Source organism: Necator americanus, chromosome I (genome assembly GCF_031761385.1).
Source record: "Necator americanus strain Aroian chromosome I, whole genome shotgun sequence".
Classification (NCBI taxonomy): domain Eukaryota; kingdom Metazoa; phylum Nematoda; class Chromadorea; order Rhabditida; family Ancylostomatidae; genus Necator; species Necator americanus.
In genome coordinates this window covers 25,165,138-25,183,151 of record NC_087371.1, presented here as the reverse complement: position 1 = coordinate 25,183,151, position 18,014 = coordinate 25,165,138, and the positions used below count along the sequence as shown (strand labels likewise).

At 38.3% G+C, this 18,014-nt stretch overlaps 1 protein-coding gene across 1 annotated transcript; it reads left to right on the top strand.

Moving 5' to 3' along the window:
- Nucleotides 1–108: 108 nt before the first annotated feature.
- Nucleotides 109–1,607, top strand: RB195_006791 (uncharacterized protein; the record flags this gene model as incomplete). The annotated part of the gene is made up of 2 exons (XM_064180077.1): nt 109–311; nt 1,433–1,607. 2 exons carry the CDS (start codon nt 109–111, stop codon nt 1,605–1,607), a joined length of 378 nt encoding a protein of 125 aa, XP_064036978.1.
- Nucleotides 1,608–18,014: the final 16,407 nt, after the last annotated feature.

Here is an 18,014-nt window from a genome sequence, read left to right as displayed (position 1 = left end):
CAACTGCTCCCGTTCAAATATAAGCTGGATATACTACACTGTTCGAAGTGGAGACTGGAGTGAGACAAGGGGCCGAGAGGAGACCCTTTCTGTTCGACTTTGCCGCTGATGACATCATGCGAAGAACAGTTGAGCATTGTCCCCCAGGTGTCGTGTTATCACCACCTGTGTCTATTGGTGGATCTCGAGTTTGCCGAAGATGTAGCAGTAGTCGTTTCTAGCAGTGCCAAGTTACAACATGTGGTTAACCTTGTACCGAAATTAGCTGCACCTCACAGACTGCGACTCTGCCCTGATAAACGCAACCAGAGGTGGGTCTCCTCGAGACTTTCAGCGTAAATCAAGATGAACGGACTACATATTAAATCTGTGGATGAGTTTTGTTATTTGGGCAGTATGCTGAAAAACGGCGGCAGCTACGACAGAGATATTCAGCAAAATGCGCTGCACCATCCCATCGCCAACGAAGTCGAGCTGCGAGTCTACCAATCTCCAATTTGCACTACCATGAAGTACGGATTGGCGACTTGGGCAGTGCCGTCGAAGGTGATGGAGACCTTTGTCTGTATTGAGAGAAAGCTGTTTAGACTATTGCTAAGGTACTTTTTGCTGATGGTGTGCCATAACAGAGTACTTTACTTGGAAGCGAATATGGTGTACCGGCGTATGGCACGCGGAAAACACCAACGTCTTGCTCGGTTTTCTGAATTAGTCACAGAAAACAGCTTACGCTTCTTGGTAACATTATGAGGAGATCGTCTGACCATCTTGTCCAAGTTTTCCTAATAAGACTTCCAGATCCAAACTGGAGAAGATCTTCTGGCGCGTTCTGACTTACTTCGTAGGAACGAAGGTTGTTTTCCATTCCGTTTTTTAAGACGATTAAAATAAAGTAAGCGGAATGAAGCTCACATTCTTAATTTGGTGATCGTGATACCCTGCCATTAAAAATGTGTGCTGGGTTGACAGATGGTTCTCCTGCAATATACAGGACGGTGAAAAATCTTCACGGAAGCCATAAAAAAACGCTATAAGAAAGGAAGTGTTTTAAAAAAACTTCGCTATGAGTTTGAATCAATCAATAACAGAAAGTAGCCGCTGTGAGTTTGTGTTCGCGTCCAAATTTTTTGGACTGCATGAGCAAACCTCGCATCTCATTACTTCGTTATCTAAAACTGCAGAGTCCACATTCTATTAAGATTTTATTGGAAGAGCTGGGCCAAACTGCTGCTGCCATCTTAGTAATGTAACTAAATAAAGTAAGTAACACAAGATATCAAAATTGATATATAACATATCAAAAAAAAAAAATTAATCACGCACATGCGGTGCCACTGCCTCTCAGACAACAATATTTTCTGATCATAATGAATGATCGCATAATAAAGTCGAAATGGTCCAATAACAACGTTTCACTTTTTTGTTTTCAAAGGTTCGGACGTCTGCCAAATCTCGATCCTTACGGAAGAGAATTGTCGTTGGTCCAGTACTACTTCATCGACATCTTTGCCGTCATCATCGGACTCGCTGCTGGATTCCTAGTGATTTTGATATTATTGATAAAGAGGTTTTGTTGTAAGCGTGAACGTAAGTCGAAATCCGAATAATGTAAAGCAGAAATAAGTATATTATACCTAAAGAAATGAAATTGCTTTCGGAAGTAATTATTCTAAATTTTCTTTCTCCACACTTTCACTTACTGTTGAGTAAAACTTGAGTAACCTTCCTCTCTTTTTGTTCCCGTGTCTTTGATCATATGCCTTCGAATTAAGCAGTTCATTCGTCGTTAAGAAGAACCTTGAAGAGAGCACTTAATTTTCCTTGATTATTTTTTCTGTGTACTTATTTAGTAGTAAAGAATCGAATACTTACTCTCAGTCCAGTTTTGACATAAAGCTTCTGGCATGGTGAATTAGAAAGAAATTAATTAAAGAAATGAGTTGCTGAACAAGCGGCGAAATAGTAGAAGAAGAAATAAAAGTAGAGAGCCGAACATAGGGAAAATGCACGACGAGTATGACGTTCATATGTATGCTTGTTGCCCTCACTCCTCATTCCATAGAGCTAAATTGAAAATCATAAATAAATGACTGTTAATTCAATTTTTCTGATGCTTCCCTTTACGCATGTAGGGAAAAGCAATTTGAGAGGCTTCTTGACGAGCTCTTCCGTGATGATGTATCGCTTTTCACCGTATTGACTCCCGAGTCCACGCAGCATTCTCTGTGCCATGCTCTTACGCTGCTTTCTCAATATGACTACAATTATTCCATCAATTTCACTACATACCTCTTTTCTTAGTTAATTTAGTGTTATAAATTCTCAATGCTCGAGAATGTTCTAGATTTTTTCCTTTGAATTTGTGCGTGTCTGTGAGAAATTTGACTCCTGAGATGCGCCATTGGTTTTCGATGCCTTCCTGCATCTGGACAGAAATTTTGTCTATTCCTATGAAGTATTGCAGAAACGATGTTAGAGAAGATCTGAAAAAAAGGCTACCAACCGACTTAACGAATCAATAGCATTTGATAGAAAATAAAACTACTATATAATGCATCGAAGAGAGTTGTAAGTATGTTGTGAAAAGCATTGAAACGAGATCTGTGCTTTTGCAGACTGTGAGAAATTTTGCCTCATTTTTTAAATTTTGATTCTTCACGTATCTCCGCGGTTTTTTTTTGTTTGCTTTTTTTTGATTGAGTTAATAGAAATGAAGTAAAAATGTAGTTAATTATTTACCATTTTGCGCGGATACTCGACACCGATCGACCCAGTGGTTGCTGGTTCCCTATCTATTGAACGAAAATTGTCCTCCAAAAATTGAGAATATTGTGATTTTGCTTGCAATCATGAGCATCTCAAGTGCATTTCAATATTACAGGACCATTAAAAAAACATTTAATGCAGCAAATTTATTACATTATGATGACAAAGAGTTCTTTAAAATATGATTTAAAAGTTGTGATTAGACTTTCCTGCTTCTGACAATGAAGAGTCTGAGAAGCATTTCAATTTCTCTTTCCGCACAAATGTTCTGTTAGCACCAGTCTTATATGCTTTCCCAAAGAAGCCGCTACCATTTGGTAACAACGTTAGGACACCGAAAATTGCTTCACCGTTCTGCACGTGGATGTAAAGAAGTGATAAGAGGTTACCATAACGTTTACACGGCCGATGGTTCGATTCCGCCAAAGGCCAACCAAACCATTCAAGTCAAAGTCAAAGTCGCAAACATTTTTATTATCCTCTACGATTCTGGATTGGTGAAATAGATCGAATCAAACAGTGTCGTCTTTTCTTTTGTCGTACTGCATAGGTGAGTTAAAGGAATTATGAACTTTTCAATCCTTCGCTTTTGCCTTCAATAGGACCCTGACTGAGGCACGTTTCTTCAGAATTCTTGAGGTATCTAAGAATCCTAGTTAGCACTTGTTTGAAAAATGGAATTTTTAACGAAACACATAGAGTTCCGGCTTGGGCAGCGTGTTTGCATGAATTCTCAGGAGGATACTTGTCACCGCGATGCCTTCGACTTTCGTTATTCATCCATGTCGCTGCCATTGTTTGAAATCCCCCAATGCGTTCGGCTCACTGCTCGTACTTAGCTGCATCAAGCAGAATGATGCTCTTCTGCTCTGTTGACAGCTGTTTTGGCTAAACTACGACGAGATTATGGATTGCTGTTAACGACTGGATCTTCACGGATTTAAATAAGCTTATAAACCAAAACAACAAGAAATGCCTTCAAAGTGATATCAAACCGTGGAGAAAAAAGTCTGCATCTTATCGTGTGGGAGGGTGTGGCGCAGTCGGTAGTAGGTTCAGCTGTGACCGCACGATCGACCTGTGCTTCGAAACCGCCCTAGTGCTAGCCAATACTTTCAGACTTGTCTGGAATTGTGAAAAGGACTGGTTTGGCACATCGGCTCGCTTCCGCAAGTTATTGTAAGGCTGTACAAGCGTTCATAAACCTCAAACGAACCTGTGAATCTGAGTTGAAAGAGAACGCGTAAGCGCATCTCCATAAGAGTTGATCAATACGGAACACTTTATCCTTTTTATGTTTTTATTTATCGAAGTGCTTATTTCTAAATATTATATATTAGATATTAGCCCCATAAGTGGCACGAAACGTGATATTATCATCCGAAACCTAAATAGATGTGCAAATTTTTTCAGCGTCAGTTCCTCTTGGATTAGCCAGGTCTAGAGGCGACAGATAACTGTTCACAAATTTTTTCTATCATTTCGTTCTTCCAAAGAAGATGGTTATTACATCATGACAGTTTTGTATATCACAATAATAATAATAATAATAATAATAATAATAATAATAATAATAATAATAATAATAACAATAATAATAATAATAATGACAATAATAATAATAATAATAATAATAATAATAATAATAATAATATAATGATGACAATAATAATAATATATAATAATGACAATAATAATAATAATAATGGTAGTAAAAACAGAGTAATATTTTCATCTTACCCGAATGCTTCAGCTTTTAAAATGTGTTCTTCCTCAAAGCAACATTAGTTCTTCGAAGGTTGCAGTTCTTCATTATACTCTATAAAAGTGGATGGGAGCATAACATGAAGAAAATATGGGGAATGACGCTGTCCGACTGCAGACATCCCAACGACGTCTTGCATAAGAGGGTTTTTCGGAGCAAGACACTTCACAAAATCGCTTTTCCCACATTCCTTTCAAGGCTTTAAAACAAAAGTTACATATGAATGATGTTTTCTGAAGAGGAGGTGATTTTTTTTCTCAAGTGAATCGAATATTTTTTTCGTGAAAAGAGTGGAAAAGCATCCTCGAAATCAGAACGAATTCAAAAAAGTCGTGAAAAATCCTGGTCGAGCGGGCGCCAGTAATTCTTCCATTTGTCCCGAAAACATCACTTTAACAAAGCATGCCATAGTAGCCCAGTGGTTCCTCCAATTATCGCAGTGGACACGCATCCCCATATTTTCTTCATGTTATGCTCCCATCCACTTTTAAATATAATGAAGAACTGCAACCTTCGAAGAACTAATTTCTTTGAAGAACATTTAAAAGCTGAAGCATTCGGGTAAGGAAAATTTACCTGTTTTACACCATTATTATATTATGTCATTATTATATATTATTATTATTGTCACCATTATATTATGCTAGTGATGACAATATATACGTAGTTTCCTCCTTAGTGTTGAAACACTTGAGAGTGATTTCGTTTTTAGGAATATGGTAAAGGAAAAAGGAAAACAAAACAAAACAGTTTTTATTAAGATAAATGAATTGAGTTCAATGGGTTAATCGCTGAACAATCTTCTGACACCTGATGTACAATTTTTTCAATTTTGGACTTACATAGAACATCAGGCGATTTTTGCATTCAAAAAACAATAGGCCGATATTTTTATAAACGATGTTCTGTAAATTTTGGAATTGGCAAAGTTCTGTCATTTTTTTTTCTCGTGAACATGTCGAAATACTAAGGTTTAACGGTATTAATCTGAGCGACACTACAGGGATACGGTGTACAGTATGTTTTCAGTCATCATTTACTTTCTACATTCTTATACTACCTGGTAGCGAATAGCGAAAGAAAGTAGCCCTTGTAAAGCTATCGGTTTGATCTGTTTGATCTACTTCCACTATTGAAATTCAAATTCAAGTCTTCTTTTCTGGTCGTTCATCCTCGAAACTGTGTCATGTTTAAAGGCAGCATATCATAAATGTGGAGTGGTACGGATTTTAGGTGGAGTATCCGTATACGGGGTCGTAGATTATGGAGACCGGAATGGTTCCGCTCATCTCTTCCTGCATCACTGCAAACAACCGCCTCCAGAATGCTGTATTGTACAATGCCTTCTATCGCAGCGCGCCACCCTTGCACGTGTAGCGTCCATTACTGCCTATCGGGGCAGTTCGAATTGATTTTCGACGAATCGAAGGGCGGAGGCGGCGCAGAGGGTGGAGCGCTGCAATAGATGGCGTCGTACAAAACAGCATCCTGGAGGCAGCTGTTTACAGTGATGCAGGGAGAGGTGAGCGGAACTACCCCCGTCTCCATAATCTACGACCCCGTATACAAACACTCCACCTGAAATCCGCGCCACCTCGGATTCGTTGTATGCTCCCTTTCACGCAATCACCGCACGAATCTGGGGTGGTGCGGGTTTCATGTGGATTGTGCCTATACGGGGTCATAGATTATGGGGAAGAAGGTGATTCCGATCGTCTCTTCTCTTCTAAAAAAACGGCCCAGGAGATGTGAGGGTTCGAGCGTTCCGCAGCGAAGTGTTATCTGCGAAGAGTTGTAGCGCGCCAGCCTTGCACACCTCGTGCTTCAGGGTCATTTTTTACGGCAGTTATATTTTTACTTTATTATTAGTATTATTTCATCCAATTTTATTTTATTTACGGCAATTCGAAAGAAATGGACGAAATTACCCTCCTTCCCACAATCTACGACCCCTTGTAGGCATAACTCATCTGAAACCTGCACCACCCCGGATTTTTGGGGTGATGCCTTTAACACAGGACACCCTATTAAATCCCTAACCGTTCAACGGTGCCCATGTCGTGCTTCAGAAGAACCCTGCATCTGCGGAAATTGACGAGTATCCCAGCGAAGATGAGTGTGAAACTGTTTTGTTTTGATATATCTACATTATCTATCCATTTACATAGAACTTATTAGCCTGATGTATGCTTTTCGCCGTCTTCGGAGGCTTAAATAGGGATTGATTTGAGCGTTTATTCCACGAAGTGCCATCCTACCCTGGATCAGTGCTTCCATCATTGTTGAAGATGTGAAATTATTTCTCGGTGTGATTTGTAGATGACATCATCGCTGACAAAATCGTCGTCATTTTTTCATAGCCACGCGAGACTGAGAAGACTCATCATACTTGAGCATATTAAAATTGTTGTGTGATATCTTGTCCGAAAACGTCCTATATACATCTTTCCTGGATTTCCGCATTTTCAGAGCTGACACAAAACCATATTCACTTCCCTATATCTCTTTGTATGCAGCATACATCCCTAATCGTTCTTGATAGCAAAGGTTTTCTTTTCCGTTTCATCAGGATATTGTCGAAATTTTGCCCTCTTTTCCTATGCTCAACATTTGTTTGGTAGAAACCAGTAAACGAGTTTAGCTGCTAGAATTTTCAACACTTAACATGCGTCAGATGTTGAATATATCAGAAGGACGTCCTCAACACACGTTTTTGCTGCTCACCGATGCACACATATGCACGAATTTGCAATAATCTGCACCAGAAATACATCTCACAAAAATGCACTTCTGTAATCAATTTCCAATTCACTAGTGAATTCAAGCTTTAGTTTTTAGTTCAGTCTTAATATAGAAAAGTGTTTAGCTTCTTTCTGCACCGCTTTGTTCTCGGAATATGGCAAGATTATCAAGCAGAGTCCGTTTGAAGAACAAAAATTCTAAAAGTTCTGAGGAAAGAAAAAGTGTGGATTATTAAAGAGCATTTAGAGATAATTTATTCTTGATTATTATTATTATTATTATTATTATTATTATTATTATTATTATTATTATTATTATTATTATTATTATTAACTTTATATTCAATTATTAAAAACATTATCCATTATTCTTATTTCTATTCATATCTCATAATAAGTATCTTATTATAAGATATGATTAGAAATAAGTTGCTCATTATTATTAAGTGATTTTTGTTTATTAGTAGAGTAAAACGAATGTGTAATCGAAATAGTATCGGATCTTTCCCAAATCACTGGTGCTTTCTACTCAATCCAGCGTTTTGTGAAGCGGCTCGTGCAAATTCACCATGGCGGTGAACGGACCCAACCGTAGTACGCCGGGATTACCTTGGAATACCAGAGGCCAAATGTCGACTTTTACATTTTTGAGTTTAATTTTAATCACAATTAAAAACCATTTTCAGATTTTTAGAGATGTAGAGTGGAAAATTTGTGTACGACATCACAATCGCCCAAAAGATCAATGCTAATTAAGGTGTTCACCTCATTGGCTGAGAATAAACATACATAAGGAATTATTTTGTTTCAATTCGACAAAACAAAAACATTGTTTTTCTGAGTCCTTCAAAGAGTTTGAGGGATAAGGCGCTACTCGCTCCCTAATTAAGGTTGCTTTTTGATTGCACTAGTCATCTCACCAAGAATATTTACTTGCGCGGAAAAAAATTCTCCAAAGTAGGACTTATACTTCCGCTTGTAATTGTAAGATCCGGCGGCAAACTTAGGATTTTCTTTGTCGAGCGGATAGAGTGTTTTAGACTTTCACCATTTCAGGCACTGAAGAAGACGATTTCGTCGAAACGTTACCCAATAATAAAGGATCGGGACAACCTCGCGTACCCGGGTCAAGTTAAGAACACACAGAGCGAATCCTCATCATGCAGAGATACATGGAAGGTCGTGGATGCTACCATTTTACGATCTGAAAATCTTTCTCACACAAACTCTACTTTATGTAATCCTCTTCAGCCCTTTAAACTCTTCATCCTTCTCATCTGTTCCTATCGTTAAACTCCTCAGATACTCATAAATTAAATTAACAGCATCCTGCTGAGACGACAGACCGAGGAATAAGAGATGGGGTGGGCAGATCGCAGTAAACTGTAGTGCCTAAATGTCTCCACTAACCACTTTTTGAGAGTAATTGTACTGTTTTTTTTTATTTTACAAAAAACGTTTCACCCCACTTCCAAAAGTTTAATCCCCTTTTAAGTGTAGCCTCACCATCATGGCATATCTGCCCCACACGCGAAAAGCTTGTTTCGTCTTGATCGATTACTCTCAGGAGGAATAACATGGAGAAGGATAAGGTTGAGCATGAAGATCCGTCAAAATCAAAATAGTCTTCCAACCGCACAGTTTGTTAGTAAAAAAATGAATGGAATATAAAAGCTTTACAATTACTTCGCAGCTTAAGAAGCAATTTTTTTCGGAGTCAAATAACATTTTTTCACATCTCCTTATATTACTTACTTGCATTTCTTATATTATTCGCATTTGCAGCATTCCCTCAATCCAGATGGAGGTTCTCTTCACGCTCCGAACTTGCAGCTTTACGACTTCGAGTTGTTTCAATATGATAATTGAATTTTGACCATGAAATGCTCCTTAAAATCCGATTTACTGCGCCGTCTGAAAGGAGCTGACGTCAGAAGCCATCAGTCATCGTCGTTTAACGAAAGACGGTTCTATTTTCGGAGGATTTTCTTCTGCGAGAACTTCTGGACGGATATCTGAAATATTCCAACTTTTCACATTCATAACGGATGCTGAACGCATCTTGTGATATATGGGAAATTTTTATGACATCATTCGCGATTTCCTTCAATCCACGTTCGTGCATGGTCCAGCGGTAGCTCAGATCACCACGCAAATGTGTTCCGATTTCCTCAGCGACGAGAGGTGGATTTTTGTAGAGTTCTCTGTACAATTGCTATGAGTCAAATATAGGTTACCTCACTACACCGACCGTGCTTCATGTCCTTTTTACCCTAATTATAATCGTACGATGTTACAACTGTTCGCGTATGTTTCACATGCCTAACCTTGATAGCCTCAACAATAGCCCTTAAACTGACAGTGATCAGGTAATGGAATGAAAGGATAAAAGAATAAAGGACAAAGTTTCTGGCGTTAATCAATCCGCTTGGGATGCGCCCCCGCGTTCACTTCAGTTCAGAATCGTTTGAGGTTTACGAACGTGTAACTGGCCATACCATGACTTGTGGTTGCTAGCCGATGTGTCTAGTCAGTGTTTTTATCCTCCCAGACACGTCTGGTACCAATTTATCGGCCCCGGAGGGATGAAAGGCTTGGTGAGCACTAAGGCGTATTCGAACCTCCGATCGTACAGGAAGCGGAACCTCTAACCGCTACATTACACCCGCCCTAATGAAATGAAAGAGTGAAGTAAAATTGGGAGAAAATGTGGTCGAAATCCATTCTTTGCGCTGTTTTAATACGTTATACTATGGATTCACAACACAATTATAATTTAAACGTGAGACGCGCTTTTTGGCCACGTCTTATGTGAGGTCAACTAAGACCTACAAGTCCGGCACTACTATTTTAAACCATCTACATCAAAGTTTTCCTGTTGGAACAATTTTTAGATGGCAGCTCCATACTTTTCAGAAAAAAAGCTGCTATTACCGAGTGGTCTTTAATTTCTTCGTAATTGAAGGTACAGGAGCTTTTTTAGAACTAGTTCCTCAAAAATCTATTTTTCGGAAATTTTCCTCGAGAAAAATTTGCATCTTACTAGGACACATTATTTTTCGAAGGATTCCTGTGATAAAAAACTCGAGATTTTATTTCAAGTTTTCTAAAAGCTTATAGATAGTCTACAAATGCTTTATCGTAACCTTCTCACAGTCATGGTATCCGAACCCTCACGGACGCTTGTTCGTGCAAGACTCCTTTTAATCGAAATTTTCTTGAAAGCAAGAATGGCGTCATTGGACAGCAGATTTCAGATTCCACGCTGATAAACTTGCAGCCTTCTTGAAATGTTTTTCACCTTCTTCTGCAGAATTTTAAATAAAAACTAGGGATGCTGTTGCTCCATTTCGAATATCTGAAACTTTTTGGCTCATTTCACTTTTTGATATAAACTGAGAAACAATTATATATTTAGCACATCTTTAATTTATTTTATTTTTATTTCCCTATTTTTTTCTGAACTAAGCAACTAAGCAGAGCAAAACAGTTGTATTCCACTCAACAGCATCACACATTTCGTATTTTCGCAAGGCGTCTGTATAATTGGAGTCGCTCGCTTCTTTCACGTTACGCCTCCTCAATCCCTGCTTAATACCTCGTATCTGATTTTCAGGCGCAATTGATTCTGAGCTGTCTTTGCACCGTTTTAAAACAAAAAAAGATCTCCCATCAATGAAATTTAAAAACTCTAGCTCAAAAAAGGAAAGTCTCGCTTCAAAAGAAAAGTTTTGCTCTAAGCTAGAAAAAAAAAACAAATTATGTACTTTGATGTGAATGTGACAGGCACAAAAGGGAATTTCTTTTTTTATGTTGTAATATCACTCTATAGACATAATTTCCACGTAAAAAGATGGAATTATTGTTTCCGTTTCGGTAATTTATTGTGTGTATGAGAGATTTTTCCGGTTAGATGGAAATTCTGAGCATAAAAAAGAAAAAAAAACTGAGCTCGAAAGTGATTCCTCGTTGTTCAGAAGTGGCTATAAACCCTAGAGGCTCACAAATCCCCGAGCAGTTTTTCTTTTTTATCCACTTTTTTTTCGAAATCAATATTTTTTCTAATCTTGAATTTTTTTTTTGATTTTTTTGAATCAATATTTTTTTATTTTTGAAAATTTCGAAATCATATTGAATTTTGCTTGCATTTTGCTTCATGTCCATGTGAAGTAGTTATGGATATAGTGCGGTTTATCGCCCACTACTAATTGTCTTATGCAGTTACGGTCCAAGGGCTAATTAGAGGAAAATTCTCAAATCTAAATTGCTTAAATTTAACCATATCGAGCCATGTTTTAAGAACATTTCGAGACACGTTCGTTCTAATGCAGTAACAGAAAAATACTGTTCAATAGGCCTTTCTTATATGTTTTTCCTTCAAATATCTCGGTTTTTTAGCCGCACTCGCTGTGCGGCGAAGAGGACCTCCACTGCGACTAAACGGTCGATGGTTCGATCACGTCCAGTGCGGTCTAAGCCTTGCACGTTCATGAAACTCAAACGAATTTCTAAAATGATGTGTTGGCGCATCCCTGTAGGGACTGATTGGTGCTTAACACTTTGTCCTTTAACCATTTCTGCATACAGTGCGAGGAATACTGTCCATGTATACTTCTGGAACAAAACGACAGACATAAAAGAATGACAATTGCCATTCCAAAGAACTAATCATTAAGCATTAGTCTGAACCGGAATTCTCCACTTAATTGGAGCGCGATTAGAAACGTTCATACCTGCAAAAAAAACTTCGGTTGTCAAAATCCCAAATTTTCAATAATCTCCACCATGAATACTTTCCAAAAGTATGTTCTAGTTCCATTTAAATTCTATTAAATTCCCAACTCAGGTTGGTTTAGTTTTGTAGTCAACTCTTTGTAGACTTTAGTATCTTGTCTTTACATTCATTATTTTGTGCTCGAAATGTACGCAGATTTCCTCCAAAAGTGCGATTAGGAAAAAAATTGTAGTTTTTGAAAAAAGAAAACTGCGGCTTGTTAAACTTTCATCTTCTTGTAGTTTCTTACAGAAAATCCGGTGTCCTAGCAAAATGTTCTCAAAGATTCTTCAAATCGCGGGATCCACTTCCTGTCTCAGGATCGAGGGCGGTGTGAGGCGATTAGCCATTAATCTTCAGGTCCTCTCTTTTTGAAATCCCAACATTGTGATTTTTTTCAAGGAACTTTTTTTTAAGCTTTATTTTTCTTGCTTGAAGTTTCAGCACCTTCGTCTTTATTAAAGGCATAGGAACTTTTTGAGGTTTCTGATGCTATGTATATCCCATCAAACTTCTTCTCTACCCTTCCCAAGCCTCGATATTAGGACCACTTGATCTCCACACAAGGATACCAACTGACCAGTCTCACCAACGAGCGGACCTGAACCACTCCCGTTCTCGTAGAATTACTACTAGTGGTGACTTTATGCTTTTCTATCACCCTGAGAGCTGTAAGATTGTCCTACACGCTGTTCCTTAACACTATCCGAACACCAGTACATAAGGATACTGCATAGTGTGCAGATTCCACTCGCTTCGGATGACAGTCTATAAGAACGCGGTGTTTCATCAGATCCGCTGGTTGGTGAGACTGGTCAGTTTGTTTTCGTGTTTAGAATTCTAGCGTGGAGTGCTTAGAACGATATCGAGGCTTGGCAAGGAGAAAGGAGGAGTTAGATGAGATATGCATTGCAAAGGCAAACATCGAGCAATTCTCAGGTCTTCGAAAAACACGTTTCGGCGATCTTGTATTTAATAAAGACCTGAAAATAGCTCGAGGTTTCTGACACTATTGACGCCCATCAAAAATTCGTTGCACAGGAAGAAAACATAAATGCAACCAGCCATTATTGCTAACTCCATCCCTTGAAAGCGGTACGGTAAAAAAATTATGAGGTTTTTCGAAAGAAGCGCATATTTTTTGTTCCATTAGTTTCAACACTATTTTATGGCAATAAACTAGTACTTACTTACTTACTATGGAAAGTTGTTTTATGTCTTTTCTAATTATATATAATTTAAATCAAGTCGCTTTCTCCAGAATAATCGACTTTTATTTACAGGCGTCCAATCATAGTTTTTGTTATATCTACTTCTGGCAGTTCAAACCTGCCCGAACTCCCGCTCAAAACGCTCAAAACGCTCGATGCAGCAACACAGCATGGAACCTTGTAAAGTGAGCGAATGAAAGTCAACGAATGAACAGTATAACGTGCCCAATTGATCGTTATTGATTGTTGGTGAACGCCTACCAAGTGGTTCAACTTCAAGAGGACGATGTTGTCGACACGACATTTTTGGAACCAACGTTGTACTGTGCATTCGTTTACACTTCTCTGGCCCAGTACTGTGTTGTTGCGGGCGGTTGGAGCGGCAATTCGGCGGCAAGTATGAACCCGTCGAAGTTGATATGGCGGGACTTCTCGTTGAACATCTGGAAATTAAAATCAAATGATTATAGAAAGGCGACTTAGTTTAAAATTCATATATATATATATATTCAAAAAAGGCACAAAACAAGCTTACGAGCAAAGATAACATTTTGCACAAAAATTCTACTCCAGTGCTATAAAACAGTGTTGAAAATGGTGGAGCAAAAAAGCGAAAAACTTGCTTTTTTCCATCGACCTAATATAATAGCGGGCTGATTTTGTTCTCGATATTCTTCGCTTTTCCCATATTTTCTTTTCTGAGCCAATCTGTATATGTTTGTAATGAAAAATAAAGCAGAACAATAAGAGAAAGAAGTGAAAGGATACACATTAATTCTCCAAATTTGGTTAGTGGTAGTTTATACTTCATTGAGAAAAGTCGTTGTGCTGCACACAAGTGTGCTTGTGCACTTCTTCATTTCTTGATGATTTTTGCTTGTGCACACTTGTGTGCAGCAGAACAATTCTATTTCATTCACCAACGCTAACCACGTGTTCGTAAACCTCAAACGATTTCGAATTGAAGCGTTGGTGCATCCCGAACGGATTGATTAATGCCAGGACACTTAATCCTTTCATCTGCCCCTGTATTTTACAGAAGTACTAAGTTTTAGCTCCTTCATAATTACTTATAGAAATTAACTTCTACATAATTTACAATAATTGAAAAGGGTTATCACCCAAAAAACAGCTCTGCGAATAAGAGGAACCTATACGCTTCAAATTGAACAGCCTAAGTATCCAGGCTTGTCAATGTGCTGATTTTTTTTCATATCAGTTCATATTTTATCAAGTTTCGTACCGTTGTTGAATGCCTTATAACGATTTGAGCAGTCTGCCTTAAATGGCTTGGAGTGTCTTTTAATTTCAGAATATTATTTAAAAGTTAGTGTATACAGTTACAGTTATTTATTTTCGTTGTGTTTCTTTAACAACTTCTCGTTTCTTTATGATTTCTTGACGCTTTTTTTCTTCTTTCGCGATTTTATTGGTTGCACCGTAGCTACTAAATTTTCGTCCAAAACAAAGTAACTCTGTACAGCTCTAACCATTTCACGTCACTAAGAACGCGTATTCCTTTCAATCTGAAACAAAACCATATGTTTTGAGAAATTCCCATCGGATAAAATTGCAACGTGTTCTTGTTTCAATTTTTCCTCTGAAGATCACCCTGACAACGGAGCAGTTGAGCGAGGCATGGAATTTCAGCGCTTTCTCTCTATTCTCTGGACAACGTTTGTTTTGTGTGATAGCTGGTTTTTTCATTGTGATCCTTGGGAATTTCCTCATTTATGAATGGACGTGATCGCCTGTTTTTTTTCATTCTGATTGAGTTCTGATAATGCACTGAACACGGGGCACTTGTGTTTTTGCAACATACGCCACTGCCTTAATCGCAATCATCCTTCTCAGAAAAATAAAGCCATGTGAGAAGATTAGATAAATCCGAGCAAAATTTCAAACGTTCCAAGGAACGTGATTATTTTTTGTAGTCGTGGGCGAGGTGATGACTACGTTTTTTCTCCGCTTTACCCCTCAAAGTTTCTTGTTCGGTAGAAGAATATGTGCATGAGGATAAGTCATCAAATCCGTCAGAAAGGTCCGAAAGGTAGCTTGAAACATTTGAGTTCTTGAGCAGAAATGTGCTGCAGCTACGGTATGGTGTAGGCACTTTTTATTATATTTTATTAATTTTTCATTACTATACATATTACAGTTCTTTGTTATTATACATGTTACAGTTTTTTTTTTCGGCAAATTGCAATTGCAGAATTTTTCTTAAGCAAATGATGACGCTCAAAATTGATTAAGATTTTCAAGGTGGGAAAAAGAGCAAGGCAGACAGCCTTTAAGTATACTCCGAATTTTTTTAGTTTTATCCAACCTAATTTCCAATTTATCAGGTTTTTTTTTCTAAATGAACGTTCTTTGCTTTCCTTTCTTCTCGCACTCTTTTATGTCTCTCAAAGTGCTAGTACTAGTGTCTCTTCTTCTACGAAACACAACTAACACGCTAAGAATGTTTAAAAATCAAAAAATTATTTGTTAGATAGACGTTGCATTGAGTGTACTCTGCAGTTTATACATCCACACCTCCGAGCTGAGTGCTCGGCAGCGTTTTTGCTGGAAACACCTCATATGACAACTTGTTCACGTCGGCTCATATTCTCAAGAATACGAAGGGAGACGAAAGATTTTTACGAATATCTCCGCCTCTGCCTTTATTCTCTCCATGTCCTTTGAAGCAAATCCATGAGCACAGAGATAGGATTATGGTTGAGATTACTGAGAGCGACAAGGCACAAAAAAACGGCTCTGCAAAAGTATTCTGTTGCCGGTCCCTATTACTAAGTAGCGTGTCTTGAAAAAATGTTGAATAAATAGAAATACGAGCCAGGTGCGCTGTTCGTATTCGTGGCTGTTCTCGCATTTCTGCAGTGCCGATCATCCTGACCTACCCAACAAGCCCACCAAGAACGTTCTTGGTCAGCAATCATCTCTAAAAGATGTCCTGAAGACGAACAACGTTCTAGGAATTCGGTCGATTCCAGGAAAGTCGCAAAGTGAATACAAGTAAATGGTCTATTTAAAAAACATAAGGTATACGTTATCGAAAAAGAAGAACCTCAAAAAATTGGAAATGGACGAGTTCAAGTTTTCGCTCAGCTACAGAATGCTACGCTGATTATTCCGTCGTCGTTTGGTGGGGGAAATGGAAAAATGGTTTTTCAACTACGCTCCTCTGACATCTCCTTTGTTTTCTAGGAATATTGGGACTCCTTAACATTTGACAGAAATCTGGAACACCTCAAACGGTATTCGCATGTTTCTAAGTAAAATATGGAAGTTTTTTAGAAGTCCACACGTGTTTTACATGATTGTTTCAACTAAATAAAATACGTTGTTGATTTTTCAAAAATATATTGACAATTTTTAAAGTTTGTTTATGAAAAAGAATGAAAAAGAAGAGACCTTTACCTTTCGAAACGAGGACAAGGAAAAATCCTAAATACCTCAAACTAACGCTGCGGAATAGTATTTACGGTTAAAAAAAGAAGTGAAAAAACTAAGGATAAAAACTAAAAAAACCTTTACATGAGGAACTACTGAGGGAGCGTTTTTTTAACGCGAAATTGGGAGAAACATCGAAAGGCTTACGAACTTGCAGCTAATTATACATTTGCGTTTATGGGGAAAAAGTGAGTTCTGCTCGAGTTTCATGTGTCATATTACATATTTTATTTATATCATATTTTCATATATTATGTTCTTACGCAAATTCTTGCGAAACGGCATTCATATATGAGGTTATATATATTGATGTATGCATGAATAATAAAACATATAATAGTGCTGATGATCAAGTTGTCCACCTATGTAGAAGTCCCTATTCTCTACTCCAGACATAGGTGAATGTTAGAAATCTCAAACTAATGACTTACTGACTTTTTTAAGCCATCCCAATTTTCTGGACCCGTTATGATGTGAGTTCATTGGCTCGTAACTCGGACTTCTTGCTGCCTCATCACGTCATGCCCGCTGCTCGCTTCTCTTTCATTCAAACAATTGTGACTTCTCCAAGCGAGGAAAAGAATCGTCGTCGAAGAAGTCTGATTCGGAATCTTTCCTCTAGGAAGGAATTTTCGACTTGAAATAATGGCAGTCGTGCAACCTTCCCCTCGTTTGAACCACTTTTCGCTAAGTTTTGCAAGTTTTTTATTTTGCTTTTTCGCTGTGATGACTCCTTTTCATTCGTTCTCCCTCCGCAACCGAATCGCACTCGTGGGAGCCGCTGCTCTTGTCCGAGTGGCAGCTCCTTCTCACGTTACAATCTCAGCATCATCACGTCATCCGTCCCACCTTTCCATGCTCCATGCAATTTTTTGAATCTTTCATTTAAAAAAAAATTCACTGCAATAACGTCGAACCGGAACCGTACCCCTCCAGACACTGAGCGGAGTATGTCGTTGATAATAACTTCCTCACTAAATCTGCAATGAAGCACGTTTTTCAGAACTAACCTGCAGACTTTCCATCGATGGCCAGCTCAGTTATGCTTGGCCAGATTTAAGAGCGTGGGCGACGTGTTCCTCGCATATGCCCGCCCCTCATGGAATATTCACTTTGGAGCGCAGCTCGCTTCATTCTTTACACGGGAACTCAAAAAACTTCGCTTTTGCTTGTAGCTTCGCCTTCGATTCTTTTCATACCTCTCTCATTTTTAACGAAGTGATTGAAATATAAGTGACTGACTTGAATGTAGGAAGCTGTGTAGCAATAAGTACCCCTTAGACTCGAAGAATTTTGTAAATCCA